The sequence below is a fragment of the Hipposideros armiger genome, unplaced genomic scaffold (assembly GCF_001890085.2).
Source record: "Hipposideros armiger isolate ML-2016 unplaced genomic scaffold, ASM189008v1 scaffold_268, whole genome shotgun sequence".
NCBI classification, from domain to species: Eukaryota; Metazoa; Chordata; class Mammalia; order Chiroptera; family Hipposideridae; genus Hipposideros; species Hipposideros armiger.
In genome coordinates, this window is record NW_017731618.1 from 1,228,531 (window position 1) to 1,248,631 (window position 20,101).

The 20,101-nt window shown below is 35.2% G+C and overlaps 1 protein-coding gene across 1 annotated transcript in view; it reads left to right on the plus strand.

Annotated features, from left to right (window-relative positions):
* The window catches only part of CPS1 (carbamoyl-phosphate synthase 1), a 120,470-nt gene that overhangs the window by 53,556 nt on the left and 46,813 nt on the right, over positions 1 to 20,101 (plus strand). The window contains exons 17-20 of the mRNA XM_019656859.1: positions 358 to 568; positions 1,954 to 2,152; positions 5,586 to 5,762; positions 9,185 to 9,303. Of these exons, the coding sequence (XP_019512404.1) occupies positions 358 to 568; positions 1,954 to 2,152; positions 5,586 to 5,762; positions 9,185 to 9,303 (706 nt within the window). The remainder of the gene's footprint in view (positions 1 to 357; positions 569 to 1,953; positions 2,153 to 5,585; positions 5,763 to 9,184; positions 9,304 to 20,101) is intronic.

The window sequence follows — 20,101 nt, forward strand, 5'->3', positions numbered from 1 at the left end:
AGAGAGAGAGAGAGAGAGAGAGAGAGAGAGAGAGAGAGAATTTGAGATGAAGAGAAGAAAAAATGAAGAAGTTAATGTCACTCCAGTAAGTACAATAGATGACTGAGGCCTTGACAGCTAGATGAATTTGAGAAAGGTTAGATGGGGTTTCTGTAAATAATGTGTCAGAGTAATACAGGTAAAACAAGAATCAGAGGAAATACTACCTGATGTTCCTTCTTTGAATGACGTTAAGGTAATTCTTTCCCCAATAAACTGTTAGACAGTTTTGTGTCTGGTATAACACAAATAGGTGAAGTCACTAAAGTCGGTTATTGAGATATGCTACCAAATAATGAGTGCTGCTTGGATGTGCAGGTGATTCAGTTGTTGTGGCCCCTGCCCAGACACTCTCCAATGCGGAGTTTCAGATGTTGAGACGTACTTCAGTCAATGTCGTTCGCCACTTGGGCATTGTGGGTGAATGCAACATTCAATTTGCCCTTCATCCTACCTCAATGGAATACTGCATCATTGAAGTGAATGCCAGACTGTCCCGAAGCTCTGCCTTGGCCTCAAAGGCCACTGGGTAAGATCAGAATGATGGACCAAGGGTTTGCAGATTCTTCACAGAGAGAACTTGAAAGCTGACAGCTAGTAAAGACTGTGCTACATTTACAAACTATCATCCCCATTTCTGTATGCTGGCTCCAAATCATTTTGGACCCTAAGGACATAGTTATTAATGAGATTGCTGCCAGATTGAGGCAAATGGCATTGGTAGCTGGCTTTGTTTGCTGGCTAATCATAAGCTAATCAAAATCTGGATGGTCAAAGGAGGCTGAGAAAAATCTGCTTCTTAATTAAACTTTGCAGATGTTGTTAAAAAGTGCAAATTAATCCTTAAATTTAGTCCTCAACTGACTTCTTCAGGTGTAGCAAATGGTAGACAAATAATATAGTTCACTTCACTCAAGCGTTCAATACACATTATTTTATTTTAGCAAAGCTCCACAAGACGAAATAATATAGGATTTTTTTCTATAGGTGAATGGTGCAACCAAATAAATTTGCTGTTCATTTAAAAACTGCTAGCAAGCATAACTGGAGGGAATACTTTTTGTTTCTATTAATATATTTTAGCATCTGGCATTAAAATTGTATGGTGTTTAAATGACTAAAATATTTACCACCAAAGATTTTTTTTATGTAGCTACACAGTGTTGCATGGACTGGTAGAAGGCATGTTGCCCCAGGCAAGAGTCAGGAGACCTGAGTTCTCCTTCTGATTCTTCTACTGACTCTGTGACTTTGAACACATCACTTATAATCTTTATCAGCTTCCTCACCTGTTAGATGGGGGAGTTGTACTAAAGGGCTCGTATGTAACTCTATAGTTCTATGAATTATTTCATCAAGTACAATTACCAAAACTGACATTTAAGAGGAGGGCAGTCAAGTTCCCAGAGTGTTAGTTTTGTAAGGAATACAAAGTTCAAAGATAATTTGGAGACAGAGCAAGGACCTAAACTTGCAATGCTTACATTTTCTGACGATCACATGCCCCATAGTATCAGCTAACTCCACATCTTTCCAGGTGCAGATGCGTATATATTTTTTTCAAAAGAATATTTTGTAGATTCTTATCTTAGTGGAGGTTTTAGACAAGTGAGTTCTTTACTTATCAAGGAAGCGATTGATTCTGGATTGAAGAAGTGAAGGTTTGGCATTGTAGCCTGCATGTCAGACATAGAGAAGGAATTCTCTTAGGATCTGTGCCTCTTAACTTTATTATGACTCACATTATTTTATAAGTGACTATTAAATATTCATACCGAACAGAGAATCAGGTGTGTTTTATACCCTTATGTGGAATAATACCAGAATCCCTAAGAAAGATGAATTTATGTTTTCAGCTGTTCTTAATTCTTATTTTTGAGAGAAAAAAACCTAAATTTTTTTCCTCCTTTACAGCTACCCATTGGCATTCATTGCTGCAAAGATTGCCCTAGGAATTCCACTTCCAGAAATCAAGAACGTTGTATCAGGGAAGACATCAGCCTGCTTTGAACCAAGCCTGGATTACATGGTGACTAAGATTCCTCGCTGGGATCTTGATCGTTTTCATGGAACATCTAGTCGAATTGGTAGCTCTATGAAAAGTGTAGGAGAGGTGAGTCCTTGGTTTATTCCTTTATTTTGTCCTTGTTCTTGTTATTTTGACAAATTTTTGACACTGCTGAAAGTCTTAAGATTGCCTGGAAACTGGGTTCTTGATTGGATGATATATAGGAATTTCATTTCCTTCCTAGTGTTTCAACATCTCTCTATGTGACAGTTAACATAAGGCATTTGCTAAATGACTGTTTAATGGATCTAAGAGCATCTACACATTCTAGCATTCTAAGAGCATTAAAAAGGAGAGGCTATATATGTGGATATATAATATATACACATATGTGAAAACACATTCACATTTATATAATTGAATTGTTATATACGTTATAACCAATTCAAGAAAATAAAACGCTATAAAAGTCAACATGGTGTACCATAAAGATCACTGAACTGAGAGGTTAAGAATTCAACTTTAGTCCATTTAAGCCAATTATGGCTGTAATCTCTGCAGACCTCTCTTCTCACATCTATAAAAGAAAGGAGCTGGACTAGAAGATCTCTCATGGCCTTTGTAGCTCTAAAATTCTAAATTGAGAAGAGCATAGTGGACTGTTAAGCCCCCTTTTATTATCCTGAAATGTTCTAAGCTTTTATCATTTTTCAATTTTACATAATGTTCTGTTTTAAATTAAAGTTAGCTTTTGATTATTCCATCTGCAAAGAAACAGTGCTCTTTGTGCAGGTGTAAGGAAATAAATTCAGACCCTACCTCTGAGATTCAGTCTCTTGTCTCCCCCACGGAGGGGTTATTTCACTTTGCATCCAGGAGGCCTAGCATAGTAGAGAGAACATAAGCCTTGGGACCAGATGAACTTGGGTTTTACTCTTGGTGTTTCCACTTACTATCTAGAGACACTCATGCAAAACACTGAGTCTCAGGTCCACCATCTGAAAAATGAAGATGATAATACCTGCTTTGTGAAGTTCTTATAAGGCTTAGGATTAATACATATAAATGTTTCGTAATGTCTTTTAAGGTAGATTCATAGCACACTTCCTATAAAAGTATTGCATCAGTATTATTTTCATTGTTTATGGGTAGAATTTTGAATTTAGTATGCATGAATCTCAATATCTGTCTTTCTATCTATCTATCTATCTATCTATCTATCTATTTTACTTTATCTCATCTCCATCTCTTTATGGTCAGTGTAGGAGCTCTATGTCTAGGTGTCCAAGCAAGTCATATTACAGAGCAAAAATTATTTATGACCTTTTGTTCTATATTGGACTTCATTTCTCCCATGACATAGATTATAGCCTAAACTCAGACTGGCCATTTCAGAGATGCATGCCACTAATCACAGGAAATACAGCTTACATCCATCACCAATGCAGGGGAAAAGAAAAAAAAAAGGCATTTTACTGATTAACCATATTCACATGTGAAAGGCAGAACTGTTACGATTTTGGTTTCCTTAGTTTCCAAGATATTAATGGAAGATTTTAAAGTAATGACAGATAAGGAACAACTTGACCTTTAAAATGAAAATGTCTTACTAGTTATAAAAGACAAGTAGTAGTTTTTCTTCCTTCATAGTTGTTTTAAATCTTATTTTTTCCATCATGCTTCAAGGTACACAATAGAATTAGAACTCAAATGCCATGAAAAGTCTTGTTGGTAGTGTTTCTGCCAAGTAAACGACTGTTATTTAGTTTACATTTTGTGTGAAGTCTCCCTTTTCAAATGTTCACAGTAAAATTTGTAGGCTAAAGAATGTGAGATAATTTTGTAATATTTTTATTTTAAATGTATTATCTGAGGGATTTTTGTTGTCAGTTAGTTTTAACACCTTACATTTATTTCAACTCAAGTTAGTAAACATTTCCTGAGATCTTACTACATGCAAGGCACTGGAAGGCTAAAACAGTGAATAAGATGTTAATTGTGACACATTATCTGTAGTTGGTAAATTCAGAATATGTAAACAGAACCAAATATAATATGAATTAAACTGTGATAAAAGTTAAAATACAATATTTATATACATATGCTGTTAGAATGTAGCAGAATATGGTAAGAGAATGCATAATAGTTATTCCACTGAAAAAAAATGGTAAAATTTTTACTTAATGAATGTGAATTTTAATAATATAAAGTATTAAAAAGCACAAATTTTGAGCAAACACAGTTATAGATTCCTTTATTAATATATAAATATGTTTGCTTCTCTTTTATTGCATTTATTCCATATACCATTATGTATAGTGTGCTTAAATAATAATAAAAATTTATGGTGAGTCACTTATAGAACTAGTTACTTTAGGGCCAACTTTTAAATATGTAATGCTTACATATTTTATTAAATATTCCAAAAATATTTTCTTAATCTGATAGTGCCATAAAGCATCTTATTTCTGGCACTCTCTCCCATGCCAAGGCTGGCAAAGCTGTGAACATATTGTCCAACTCTTTAAACACCATTATGCCTGGCAAATTGCGTATCTGAATTGGACTAACATTTTATTTATTCCTGCTCTTGAGAATCTTCCCTTGTTTCTAATTAAATTTGGAGCAGTGAGAAAAGGTTATCTGTTTGGCTTTTGTGATCTTTGAATATGTATCTTGTCACACAATTGACATGAAGGTTTACCAAATTGACATTCATCGGAATTCGGGTCTATTTGAGGAATCATGGAAGTTTACTGATGACAGTGTTATGATTGTTATTATTTTAAATTGGAAACCCAAAATGCATAGCACTCTATTATTCAATGGAAAGATTCAAAGATAGTGTTTATCCACTGAAAATAACTGGGTAGGCCTCAAAGTCAATTTAAGTTTAGTTTTGACTTGTAACTTGTACAAACTAAATCACCACATGGTTTTTCTAATTGATTAGTGTACAATCAGCTGTAAAGACTGTGGGAAGACACATTGAATTTGTCACAGGGAATTTAGTCTTTACCTACACTCAAAATCTGAATCTGTCAGTATTTGTTATTATTCTCAAGGTTCTATTAATATTGATGCTTAGCTATAGAGAAAGTCAACATGTCTTGGACACTGACTGATACCTGTTTAGAAATAGTTCTCTTTTTGTGTTAATATATGTCTGGTTTCTCTTCATTTGCTTTCTATTCTAAAAGACATCTGCACAAAAATCGATATTCTCTGCCACAGATTCTTTATTTTGATACTAAAGTCCGAGGTAGATAAAGGTGATTTCCTCGTTAGTCTCAGCAAATATAGCTAAATTCCCTAAGTGGTAAAACACTGGCCTAATAGTGAAGAATCACTATATCAAAACCATAGAGAAAAGGAGAGAGGAAGAAAAATAATACCTAAATTTGAGTAGTATTCTTTTGACATACACGCATGTCTTATTTCTAAGTCTTTTCTGGAAAATGTTCTTTTTATAGTTCTGTTCCAAATTAAAAACTCTAAGTTCTTTCTTTAAATATGAGCTCTTAAATGTGTATTGCAGGTCATGGCTATTGGTCGCACCTTTGAGGAGAGTTTCCAGAAGGCTTTACGGATGTGCCACCCGTCTATAAATGGCTTCACTTCCCAACTCCCAATGAACAAAGATTGGCCATCAAACCTAGATCTCAGAAAAGAGCTGGCTGAGCCATCCAGCACCCGCATCTATGCCATTGCCAAGGTAATCCATGACAAGGGGCCCAAGCTACTGTTTTTTTTTTTTCTAAATATAGTCAGCCTGCACTGGAAAGTAAAACTGAATCATGAAGTGATCTTGAATTCAGGGATTTGGGGAAAACTTTTAATTATCTTCAGTAATATGAAGCTGGAGACATCTATAATTAATGAAAAATTACCCTTTTTTATTGGACTTTAAGCCTGGACTTAAGGGCACATTGCATTTTTAAGAAATGATCACATAGACTGAATGTTCCTCCTGTTTAGTACATATCGTATCAATACTCTTAAGGACATTTGATAATATTTACTTGTCACTTCTTATCACTCTCATGACTTGTTCCTTGAAAAGGTGTAAAATTGTATTTTTGAAAGGAGGATGCATAAAATCTTATCACTTTGTATGGGTAACCTAGGACTCTAGAATACTCTCTACTTATTTGCTTCTTTTTCTGTGTGTAAGCAACAACAGACTACAAAGAACTTTGATGATGACAGGCTTTTTTCTGTCATTATTTTATTGGTCTTACCTTTAGAACAAAAAAGCCCAGATTTTTCACTTGTTCCCTTTTATGCAAATTGAATGCCATATTAATCTCCTTTCATGTTTACTATGCTTAGAGTTTTGAAGTTTCAGCTTATCTGATTTTATAAAAGGTGACTTGGGCAGCTGGGATCTGTCTGATCAGAAATCCCTGAATGGCTTTTTGACATTTAAGGAAGCTTAGGCCTTAATCCTCCAACAGCGTCACACCACACTGGAGCTACAAAACCCCACTGCCCATTTTATATGTGCATGCGGATATGCGGGATGAGTGAATGAGAATAAGAATTTTGTCTTTAAAAGGGGAATCTGTCTTTGTAATTTGCCTTTGTCACAGTAGAAAAATGCTGTTAGTGATTCTGAACCCACTGCAACTTTTATGCCCATATATTCAGGGTCCAGCCGAGAGAGAAAGAAGGGAGGGAATGTTTCCTTCATTGCATATAATGTATACTCTCCTCACCTTTATGGTTTCTAAACACAGAATATTTAATTCCATTTGAAATTCTGGGAGTTGCTAGTATCTTTTGATAGACATTTTTCAGTGTTGAATTTCAAGGTAATAGAGAATTAACATTTTTCTGTGGTGGTGAGAGTGATAGAAAGGTTACTATAGAAAACCATTTCTATAGTTCCTATTTCAGCCTTTATTGTTTCTATTTCAGTCTTTTGTTTAAAAAGCAATCTATCACATCCATATGCATATGTTTATGCCTCTCTCTATATATAATTTTTTCCAGACAAAAGGCAGGAAATGGATTTTTTCCTTAAATCCAGTTATCATGCTTCTGCCATTTTGAGGCAGATAAAAAAGGGAAGTATTTCCAAGTTCCCAGCAAGGCTGTAAAACTCAAACAAATCTCTCACTCTTTTCTAACAGACGTATAAAGGATGAGAATTCAGGGAAAATGTGTAGAGATTCTTTCTTGCACAGAGTACCCTATACACGAGCCAGAGGTGCAGGGTCTGAGGTATAAGTTATTGTCTGCCAGAGTGCCGGGAGAAGGGACTGATTTCTGTTTGTTAGAGGTCATCATTACTGTTCATTTCCACAGCAACCAAGAGCTTGGTGATTTTGACAAAGAGTGTAAGAACTGTGGAGGGCTGAAGGCGAAAAGGAGTGAAGGGAGTGTGTAAATCTTCACTCGCTTTCATAATTCTTAGAAAAGGGCAACTTGCTCTGAGGCCTGCTTTTTGCAGCAGTCTTATTTCAGGATGACTGGATCATCACCTCGTTTGATTTGGGGAGAAAACAGGGCATTATTTTTGATTTGGGGAACATTAGAGTCACCTCAAACTTGCTTGGAGTCATCATGAACTTCATTACAGCCGCGTGGCATGGTGAGGCTGCAGTGCTTGAAGATGAAGTCCCAAGATGGGCAGGATCTTGCTTTCTGTTTGAGGCTGCCGATGTGACTGTATTTGTCCTTCCTCACTGTGAAAGGGCTACAGGATTCTAGGTCCTCCATCAATTGCAGAGAGTTTACTTGGCGTGAGTGTGTGAAAATGTCCTTTGGTCTGTCAAAGGTGCAGTGACTTCAGGTTCTGTCCCCCTCTCAGTGTTGATGGCCACCAGTTAATTGTGTCTTAATTGCTTGGAAAATAAGACAGAATATTAAGTACTTGGGGACCTGGCTATAATTATAGGGAGAATTAAACAAAAGAAACATAAACAGAATTATGAAGTGAACATGCCTGTGAGTAGCCCCATTAGATGTCATCTTATTCTATAGTCAACAAAAGTATGAGCCAAGCTATATCTCAACACCTATAATTATGGTCTGTCTGACACTAGAAATAAGAAAAAATTAAAAATAAATTAAAGTCCCTAGGTTGATATATAACAACAGAGTTACTCGTTACATGTATTTTTAATGGGATATAAAAATACAGTGTGCCATTCTAAAATATGCTGATTTAAAATAAGTCATCATTATTTTTATTTGATATTTATGTGTATATATGTATATATATAAAATATAGAATAAATATATGACAAAAATGTATATAACATATGTTGTTTATTTTATATATATACTCTCTCTATATATATGTATATATAGAGAGAGTATATATATAAAATAATGAATAAGAGTAGAAGTCTTTTGAAGATGAAAGTCTTTGTTTTAAGAGTTTCCTCTTCTTTCAGTTGCCTTATCTACGTAGCCTAATGACTCACAGTTGTAATTTTACTTTTTGGAAATTGTGAAAGTAAGCTTCAGAAAAAGGCTGAAGTTATTATTACATCATTTTGGAATATATTAAGATTTTGTAAAATGCCTGTCTTAGCACAAAAGTCATAGTAACTGATGCAAATAGTTTTTTTGTTTGAAGTCCTCTGTGATGGACTATTCTAGAGAAATAACACCAGTCCAGATTTGATCCATACATTTCCACTGACTAGTTTGTGTGAATGTGGAATGAGGTGATAAAAGTATGGTATTTGCTAATGGGTAATTATCCAAAATACAAGTTAAATGATCATTATAATGATTCTAGATTTTCTTACAAATTTAACTTAATTGTAGTTTCAAGAGATTCCCTTTAATTCCAAAGAGATGCCCCCAATTTAGGATATAACTAGTAACCTGGTCATATAAAGAGCAGGAAGCCGAGCTTGGTAAGGGAGTTCTTCTGAGTACACACTGCTCTGATTACCTAGGGCCTCTCCTCTGTATGCCATCATGGATATAGTTGACCACATCTGTAGGTTTATTGGGAACAACATCAATGATATTATATCAGTTTCATGTTTCATGTCTCAGTCTGTAGCCTCAGGCTCTGTGAATGACATGGAGAGGAATGGCTGCTGCATGTTTTCAATCAAATAAGACATTTATAAAACGTTTGCCAAAGAAAAGTATCTTTTTCCCCTTTGGCAGGCCTTGGAAGACAACATGTCCCTTGATGAGGTTATGAAGCTCACATACATTGACAAGTGGTTTTTGTATAAGATGCGTGACATTTTAAACATGGAAAAGACACTGAAGGGGCTCAACAGGTAAGGCAGTATGGCTCTGGTTAAACTCAGATATCTTCTTTGTAATCTTAAATAGTCTTCCTCTTGCCCTTAAACACTCAGCTAAAATTATGCTTCAATGAGGTAAATGGAAATGTTGGAAAGCAGTAGCCATAGCCAGAAGAAATGGTAGTTTTTAGATGCTTACCTACTGAAAGGTAGCTATTAATATTTGAACTATCTTTTACCACCACCCTTGCAAAAAATAATGATGTTTTCATTAGGTCTTTGAATTTATAAAAATCAGCCTACATTTATGATTTATGAATTCATGTGCTCTTTAATTGTCTGACATTACCTAGACTTAAATTTGAATAATCAGTTAAGCAGTATTCCTGTTTTCTATACATTTTCTGAGTTCTAAAGACTACTTTTCTCTTTTAATATCAACCTACACATTGCTGTATATTGATGAACATGTGTATTCCTCTTGCATTCTACTGATATATTTAACATTGGGACCACCAGTTCAGCATACAAATAAGCCACATTCAAGTTTCTGTTGGTAGGCTCTTTACCTCTCACTAATTTACATTTTTATCTCCTTCATGGCCAATTATTTAAAAAATTTCATGTTCAGACTTTTCTGATAATGTCAGTGTTTTAAGATCTACTTTCTAATTTTTTGTGGAAAGACTGTTGGGTCACCTCAGGTTATGAAATCACAGGGAGGTTTTTAAAATGTATTTTTTATAAGAGGAGCATTTATTATCAATATAAGGAACAAACTATAATCCTCTTTAGCTTCTCTCCCTTTCAGAGGGCTCTGAAATACAATACTATTAGAAAGAAGTCCCACCTGTAAGCTTAGACATATATTTAGAGAGGGAAAAACTTGTTTATATAAATTGTTCTCAAATGATTTGAGAAAATGTAGAAAATTTAATCACTAAAAATGTGGATGAGGGCAGCTTTGATCTCTCAACTATTTAGTGACTGCTGCATATACTTGTGTTGTTCTGTTTACCTAAACAAGATGCACACAAACTGGGCACTAAAAGCACTTGCTTTAGTTTTTGAGCAAAATGAGGTTTTTTTTCATATATTCAACAATTGCCCACAACAAATGCTTGGTTTTAAAAACTGGCAGTTCCAATCTTGCTTGTATGTCATCCTTTCCAGTGATCACATATAATGAACCGCAGAGAGCAAGTAAGTTAAGAATCGAGCCTATACATCTTACCATTTTGCTGACTTGGGGTTTCCTTTCTTGGTTTATGATGCCCACAGAACTTCCACGTTGAATTATATATTGTCTGTTCCACTGTTTTCAGTTTCAGAAAACTGATTTTAAATGTCTATGAAACCGCTCCAGTGAAACCACATGAGGGTGCTAGAAACTTGCAGTATGCCAGTTGTAGCAATGGAAGCGACCTGGGGTGAAAAATAGCAGATGTTATTGTGATTTAAATTTCCACTTGATAAACATTCTGATTTTTGGACAAATTCAATGTTTTAATTGAATAGTTTTTTGTTACAACCAGAAGGCAGGTTGAGATTCCAGCTAAGCAGAAATAACTATATACTGATAGTGATAAAGGTCCTTGCAGGATTAGAACAAGTCACTGTTACAGGTTACTTATAATATCTTTCTGACTTCCACATTTATTTGCTGATAATCTGACATTTTCAGTCTTCATTTTCTTGCATAAGTATATTCGTAAGTATATTTTTTATTGTTCATAATTATCTACATTAAACACTTTTTATATAAAGCTATTAATAATTTAAAAGATTCTAAAAAAATTACACTTAAAATGATCTCTTTTATTAGGAACTCAACAGATACCTTGTGTTAGGAAACCTAAACCCTGAATTCATTGTTATCTGAGTGGTACTTTACTGTTTGATTTATTTCTTTTGGAAGTGTCCTAGATGCACACTAACAATTTGATAATGATTGTTATTTAGAGGTGTTAGATAAATAAAATAAAAATAGATGGCCACTGAAGCTATCTGTCTTGGTCATTCTGTGGCATGTAGGGGTCTGAAGTTGAAAGAACATTGCAGCTGATGGAGCGTGTGTAGGACTTGAACTTTCTTGCCCTCTTTTGATTATCTTTACCATTAGCATCTTCTGCTTTTTTGATGATGTCTGCTGTTGCTCAGTCTCTAAATATCCAGGGAGGCTTACTCATCAAGGCATATATAGCTCCAACAGTAGTAGTATCTCTCTATTAACAGTTGGCATTATATGGTTGCATTATGTATTGCCAGTTTGGATAAAGGTTAAGAACACTTGTTCTTTTCCATTTGCATTTATTTGTGGTTCATTTTGTTTCAAGGTCTCAACTGCTTCAGTGTTGGAAAGGGTGGCTTTAGGTGTAGGCCCAAGAGGAAGCAATTGATTTGGAGTGATTTGACAGGACCCCAAAATTCTCTTGCTTCAACATATCTCTGGTGCCAATGTGCCCAGGTCCCTTTGCACTTTTCTTATAGGTTCCCGGGAAAATAGGCAATGAGAATCTTAACTGGGAGACAAGGAGAAACTTAAAGAGAAGATAAAGTATAGAACGCTAGATGAGGGTTAAGTTTTATCTGGTTCCTTCTGTGTGCAATTGGAAGGACCACAGGCTATGAAGTCCTCATCTTCTTCTTGCTAATACATACTTTATAGCTTGTGAAGCTTAAACGATATAAGTGTCAAGGACATCTGGCATATGATGAGTGCCCAAGGCTTTCCTTCTCCCCCACAAAACTGAAAATGCTACTTGAGTCATTTGTGATTTTACGTATATGCATTTAAGGACTCATTTTCAGAGTCATAATTTTCATCTGCTTATGTATTTTGCAATGTATCATTTCTTAATCTTCTTTATGATGAATGGTTACTTGTGTTAATATCAGACTTGCTGTTTTAAAGAAAGCAATGATAGCTTATGATGCAAATGCTATTCTTAGGAAAAGATCAATAGCATTCCATTAGGCTAATAAACACAAATTCCTACTCTACAGTTGTTAATCATGCTAAAATTCTTCTAATATGCAATAAGCGCATTCACTAGCAGAGGATGAGAATACCACTCAAATTGATAGGTGATCTATAACTTGTATTTACCTGAAATGAAGTGTAGAACTTGACTTCCAAATTGAATATACCCACGTACTTAGTGTATATGTCAGTGTCCATAGACTGGAGTGGGGAAAACAAAACAATGATCGTAACAAGGTCAGCATTAAAGAAATAACTGATGAATTTTCCATGTCTCTGAGAAAGTGAAAATTACTGTAAGAAATCCCTTTTCTTGAAGGGCGGAGACAAGCATGTATCATGCTGAGGATGATGAATGCAATCCCAGCCTTCTTCAGGGTGATGAGACAAATTGGATGGGTGTAAGAGTAATCCACACAGCATCCCGGCTCTGAGTATTTTTGCACCCATAAGGTAGAACTCAGTTTGCCATCTTCAATACGTGAGCGTAGAAATGGCAACCCCAGAGCAATATCTGTTCTAACCAAGTTAGGTTGATAACCATTATTCAGGCAGCTTCAACCAAAAATTTCTCTTCCCCACTTGAGTTCACTGACTTTCCCTCTTTTCTCTTAAGCAATTTATTGCTGCCCAAGGGCCTGCTAGGAAAGTTGACTGTTCTAGGCAGTTGCCCAAATTTATAAGCTGACATAGTGGTATTAATCGACCTAGAGTGATAATATATGTCACAGGGATTTCTTTAGGATTTGGAAAGTTTCTCTTTACTCAACGTGATGTGAGATGTATCATGCAAGATTCCAGAGCTTGTTATGTATATACATTGGGATTTACATGTTTGATCTATTAACATCATGCTACCAGGTCACTTTGCAAGAAGTTAAGGAAAGTTAAGTGTGTCAGAATTTCTAGTAGGGGTGCATTTGCATAAGCCTTATCCATTAGCCTTCACTACTGAGCTAGCCAAACTTCAATATGCTTCTTTTGTCCATACTTACTTACCCTAGCAACACTGACTCACACAGAAAGGCTCATCCTATATAGCATTTTCATCAATACTTGCCAGAAGGAAAATATGCTTATTTTCCTCTATCAAAAACTATAAAAATATTACCTATAGTCCTTTCCTCCATTAGTACATTGACAGATTCAAGTTTGGTCATGCAAGTAAATCTGGCCTGGAAGGCAGAATTGCAAGTACCATAAATCACATAAATATGTGCAATGTCTTCATCAGCTAGGTTCTCCTGATATGGCTGATTCCTTAAAGTAACAAAATCATTTAGAACTCTGTTAATACAGAGTTAAATTTGATTCAATGAAACAATTCTGAATGCCTTCCAAGTGTACCATAATAATCACCAAATTTATCGACTACATGTTAGGCACGTTTCTAAGCACGTTATTTCATTTAATATAACCTAAGAAAGGTAGTAATTATTCTGATTTTATAGATAGTAAACTGAGGCACTGAGGTATTTAGCAACTTCCTTGATATCGCATGTTAATAAATAACAGAACTGAGATCAAACCTGAGCAGTACTCCAGAGCCTAGCATATTTGATATTTAATCCTTATGTAATATATGTGTATGTGTATATACACACATATGTGTATATATGTATATACAAATATATATGTACATATACATAAATGTATACCCATATATATGTATATCCATATATACATACCATATATGTATATATGTATATATGGATATGCACACACATATATGTTTAGGTGTGTGGAAAAGCAAATTATATATAACATCTGGAGGAAATAAGACTACAAACTCGTGTAACATACACTTTCAGTATATTAATAGTAGCCAATAAAAGAATGATAGTCCTATTACCATGGAAGCAGCACATATGATAAAGTTTCAGTTATATTAGTAATTAATTGATAAGCACAGGTACAAGGATCTTTCAGCTTAACCTCTTTTTCTATAAGTAAGGAAGGAAGTCAACTATATTAAGGCTTGTTTCTGAGCAGGAACTGTTTCGGGGCATTACACCCCAAATATTTTTATTTATATCAAGTTGGACTAGAAATTTTAGATTGAAAGGCAATCAAGATACTACTAAAAAAAAAATGAACAAGCAAGAAAAAAAAATGTGAGAATGCCAATTACCAGCTTTGAGCATCTGATTACCTAATGCCTGTGACTCTTTAATTTTTTATTTCCTTCTTTTGATTTTTCTAGGTACTTAGCTATTTCTGACCGACATATCTAGCTCAAGGATTTTATTATACCTGCTTAATTGTAAAAAAATTTTTTTTAAGATTTTTTTTCTTTTTTTTAAATTGGGGAGTTGGGGGAGGAAACAGCATTGGGGAATCAGGGAAAGGGAACAGACAAGTTGCTGTGCTTTTGTTCTTCAGTCTAGTTTTGGAGGATGTCGCTTCACTGACCCATGTTGGTATTGTGATCATTGCGCTCTTACCAGCTGAGGCAGATAGGTCACCAGCCATTGGACGGCCACTCACGGTGGCTCGCAGCAGCTCATGCAGGCTGCCGGCTGCTCACCCTGGCTGCTGGCCACTCACAGTAGCTTACAGCAGCCCACTGCAGCCCCACTACAGCCTACGCCATTGCCGGCAACTCACGGCAGCCCAGCTCCAGGTCGAGCTGTTGTTCACCATCTTACCTGTAGAGGGCAGCATCACTAGTCCAGGTGGGATCCAAACCGGCAGCTTTGCTGCTCAGAGCTTGCACTCCCAAGCCAACTCTTAACCAACGAGCCACTCAGCCGGCCCTATAATTTTGTTCTTTTACTGGATAAAACTAAGTTGAATTAAGTTTTGAATTATTCCTCCAAGTTTGTATCTTAAAGAAAACAGCCAGCCTCTGCTTGTGTTGGACCATGTTAAATTATCAAGTGGAAGTTTCCCAGCCATTTATGATGATTGCTTCTTCTTTTGCATTTCATTTAATTTGGACAATTTTTCTGGAATGGTCCATTTTGCTCTCTGTTTTTTTTGTTTGTTTGTTTGTTTTTTGTACAATGCTGCTACTTATGTTAACAACATTGTGCATAACTATTTTTTAAAAATCTAGTTTCATCCATTTTAGACGGTCAAAAGTAGGGGATATGACCATTGTAATATAGTTCACCCCATATAAGTATAGTAGGCTAGGATTTGGATCAATTTCTCTATTAATTTTTGATATAAACTTAATTTACTATGGGTGATGGTATAAATTATCTCCAAATTGCTTTTTTCAGTATTCTATAGGCTTCATTTTTGTTTTTTTTTACTATTTTAATTCCAATACTGTGAACATTCTTTTCCCCCTTCACTGCCACTTACTGCTACATTCAGCGTAGTAAAAAAAGAGTAAGTGTACTTTCAAAGGGCCTAATTTGCATATGGCCATCACTGTGTTCAATGTGATAAACTACATCCATTGGTTAGTACTGAAAAATCATAGGTGTGCTTATGGCTTAAGGAAACAAGCTAGGGCAAGCCTGGTGAGTTCCACTTGGGCATTCAAGTGCTAAATTGAGCTCAGTAAAGTTGGCCATTTCCCCGCAGCCACAAACTTCTGGCAGATGTAATAATGCAGATGTCACCTTAGCTGGAACACTCTCTTTGAATGTCGTCTCCTACACATGTTAGTTTCTATTGACTTTTTATTTAACTTGTTCATGAAGCATGACAAAAGCAGACAAGAGCGTTTTATGCTTATATTTGATTGAAGTTTTTTTGGGGAAAAATGTCATCTAAAGGTGTTAAACTTAGATATAAGACACAGAAGAGCCAGTGCATTTCTTTTTAATGCTAATTTATACTTCCTGGTAGGAAAAAAATGAACAATTTATAACTTTAGTTTTAAAGTGTAGAAGTGATGTAGGGGAAGAAATGTATATATTTCCTATAGATAACATACTGCATGTTATAATTTCTATGATACTTTGCTGTGTCACTCCAGTCTGTGGACATTCAGATATATACTAAATATGTGGGTATTTATTATTTTGAATGTAGACTGGAAACGGAGATTGTTGGACACTTAAGAGGAGCCCATTGATTTGATTTGCAGAAAATAGGTTATGTCTTTTGACCTCACTACCAACTCACACTGTGTTTCTAAGTCTTAGTTTTACTCTATAAAAAATAAAAATACCCCTCTCTTATTTTGTGAGGCAGCCATGCAGCTGGATGGATATTATTATGTGTGAAGTAATTAAATCTAAAGAAAAACACTTTTGCCAGTTACTACATGTTACCATTCTATGGTTGTAGTCTTCATACCCTAAACCACTTATCTAATGAACCTCTTCAAGAATACTAAAAGTTGAGGCTTACATAAAAGTTATTTTCTCTATTTACAAGGGGAGGATTACTGTGGGAATTTCCATGTCTCTGTGAACTAATGCCAAAAATACATTTTATGTTAAATTTAATTTTATACTATATATAAGATAGGATATTGTAGGTGATGTCATAGATTTGATAGACCTCCATTAATTTTTTTAACTAAAACGTTATTGAATCAGATATAACAAAATTGTACATCACATGTTTCATGTTCTGAAAACCTTCATTTAATGCATTATTTAAATTGTGTTTTCATAGTTTTGACAAATACTTGTGCATTTTGAAACTGAGAGAGTACTTGATTCTGGCATGGGCAAGATGAATGTTGCACTTAAAATGTTTTTAGAGTGATATTCAGGTCATTCATATAATGAATCTTATATATTTTCTAGTATTGATTCTTATATGTTCGATTGTTCCAAAACTTTTAAGTTGATTTGAAATAACATACACTCATAACTTGTATGTATGTATCTATTAATAGTCAAGAATTTGTAGATTTTCCCTATGTCAATATCTCTGATATTGGCATGATGGGTTATTTTTTATTTGATGATATTTCTCTTTAGACAAAATGTTATATGTTCATCTACTTAGCCATTAACATTTATTCAGTGCCTACTATGTGCTAGACATGGTACTAGGTCCAGTGTCATTTGTTGATGAATAATTGTTAGTCATTAACTGCCTTCAATGGATTTGTAATATATTTTTGAAGATTAAAAATATACACATAGCTATATATAAGACAGGATATTGTTGATGGGCCATCAAAAGGCAAAAACACAAAGCCACATAAACTTCATGGAGGTAAAAAACTCTAAGAGCTTTGCATATGTTACCTCATATAAGTCTCAATTTAAGAGTCCCTAGAAGGATGCAACCCTATCCCATGCTTAATAGATGAAGAGTAGCTCAGAGTGTTTAAGTCAACTTTTAAGTTTTTAGAGGTAGCGCATGTTTGAGCCAGGATTTGAGTTCAGGGCTTTCAGAATCCAAGGACAGTGTTTTTCCTTCAATATATACCAGTGTCATGGGAGCCAAAGGAAGAGAGAATTTAAAACTAAACAAATAAAATAGGAAGACACTTTCAAGAATATTGCATGATTTAGGGAGAGCAGAAAGGGAGAGAATTGAGCAAGTGCACTAAATTTGATTATAAGGAGGTCGGAGTAGTAGCTAGGCTATATAGGCAATGAGAAAGAGGTAATAGGTAAATTAATGAATTCTACTTAGGTTGTGACAAATTGCATTTGCTCTTGTTTTGTTATATTTCTGTGTTGTTTCATAAAAATGAGAATCTTTCTATAAAGAAATGAAGTCTAGGAACAGGAATTAAAGTGGACATTATCTATTTGATCTACTATAGATTATCTACATATCTATATGTAGTTGGAGCCACACAGTTTCATTTCAGTGTTCTGTAATTATTCATGTATGCTAGTAACATCCTCCAATTAAATTATAAATCTGATCAGAACAAATTCTAAATACCATAATGTCTTCATATATCTTTATTATAAGCTTTTCTTAAGAGCTTTTGCTGATTTGTGTGTATGCAGGATAGAGTTTACCATTCTAAAGTACAGTCAGTTCTGAAACAGATATGACTGGCTTCCAATTATTTATTTACCACATGTTTTCTTGGAAATTGGCCTTGCATAGAGTAAACACTCAATAATATTTTCATGACATTGTGCCCATTAAGTAAATGAAGAACTATTTTTGGTAGAAGTGAAAATCAGAATTTCTTCAAAGAAGGGAAGTTGAAGTGGAGGAAAATGCATTAAAATTCCTGCTTGCTCAAAGGGACCCACAAAATTATTAACTGAGAAATATATAGTTCAAGATATAAAGTCACTCTGTATAAATTAAATCTCTAGGTTTTCATTTTTTTAAGTGGTTATATATCTACTAATTAGCTAAGAAGGCTCTGAGTAAACTTTTTTATAATAAAGAGGAATTTATATAATTGTTTTATCTTGTCAGCGAGGGATTATATACACTGTAAGCATTATCATATTTACATGGACATAAAATCTCTATTGTCTTTTGAGAACAAGGCAAAAATTATATAGTTTTGATTTAAAAAATTATTCAGGTTTTCAAAATTGGAAATTTTTAGAGAAGTTTTTCTGAGAAATATTCATACATATTTACAGTTATAGTGAAGGCTCTGATTTCATTAACCAGCAAAAAAAGTTAAGGCAAAAAATATACCTATGTAGTTATAGAATTTATTATAAAGAGATCTACGTTTTTCTGGTGACTTTAAGTTCTCTTGTTATAATACAGGTAGAAAATAAACACTATTCTATTTTTGTGAATGGTGAAACTGAGTCACACTGAGATGTGTGTTATACTTTATGTCACACCAGTCAAGAAAGCTAGCCCAGGGCTCCTGCCTTTGGTTCTAGTCACTAACCCTTTTCAAAACCTTCTTTTTAGAGATATGACTTTTAAATCAGACAGCTGGAGATCAGTTTCTCCTTAGCTGTCACGTTGTGAGCTGTGTGTTTTCCTGCCTGAATTGTTGACCCCACTTAGAGCAGAAACATTGTAAGAGATGTGCCCTTCTCTAGAACTCTTTTGGGAAAAACACAGGGGCCTGGCAGGGAGAAAGTCCCAGCGCGCGTCACATTTAAGAGATGTAAACAGGTTTTTCAAGGGTATGGGGAGCTAAGATGAGGATTTTCTTTTCAAAATTTGCTGTGTTTATACTAAAGACCGTATGCATACATGCATACATATATATATATATATATATATATATATACATATATTTTTTTCTTAAATAAAATGCAAATACTTTATCTTAAATGTTAATGCAGGTGTGAATTAAAAAACACACACACACACACACACAAAACTTCTGAAGTGTACAATGAAAACTAAATTTAAGCAAAACAGGCTCCCTGAGCTATAATCACAGAAACTAGGTAATCACTCACTGAGTCCCACAATTTTGTCACATATTCGTTCCTGAGATGCCTTTATGGGAGCAGAGCGTCCGTGTCTGCCCTCGGAGGTGAAGCGTGTGATGTCTGTTCTAAGAAGTATAAGGCGGTGGCCGTGCCTCCCCACGGCAGAGTAAGCGCCTGGTGCACATTCTCTCCAGAAGATCCTGTATGATTTTCAGGGAGTTCAAAGGAGGTGGCCCTCCTCTCCTCAAGGTATGGCGACAGGAGTGCTACAGAGGAGAAGGAAACTGAGAAGAGCTCAGGTGCTGGGGCCAAATTTAGGTGACTTGCCAGTTTTGTTCTGCTTACCTCCTCCTCCTGCTGCTTCTCCTCCTCTCCCTCTTTCCCCTCTCTTGTGCCTGCCCCTCCCCTTCTTCCTTGTCCCCTGGTATTTGCACTTATGAAGCACTTACTGGCTACTTATGACCACTTTGCACTTTATCACTTCATCTGATTGGTGATTTTTTTTTCTCAGCATAGTTGGAGCCTGACTCTAGATGCAGCCCGTGGTGTTTGCCCATCTAAGGTGGAAATCGGCAGTTAGGCACCATTTGTCTGTGTAGAT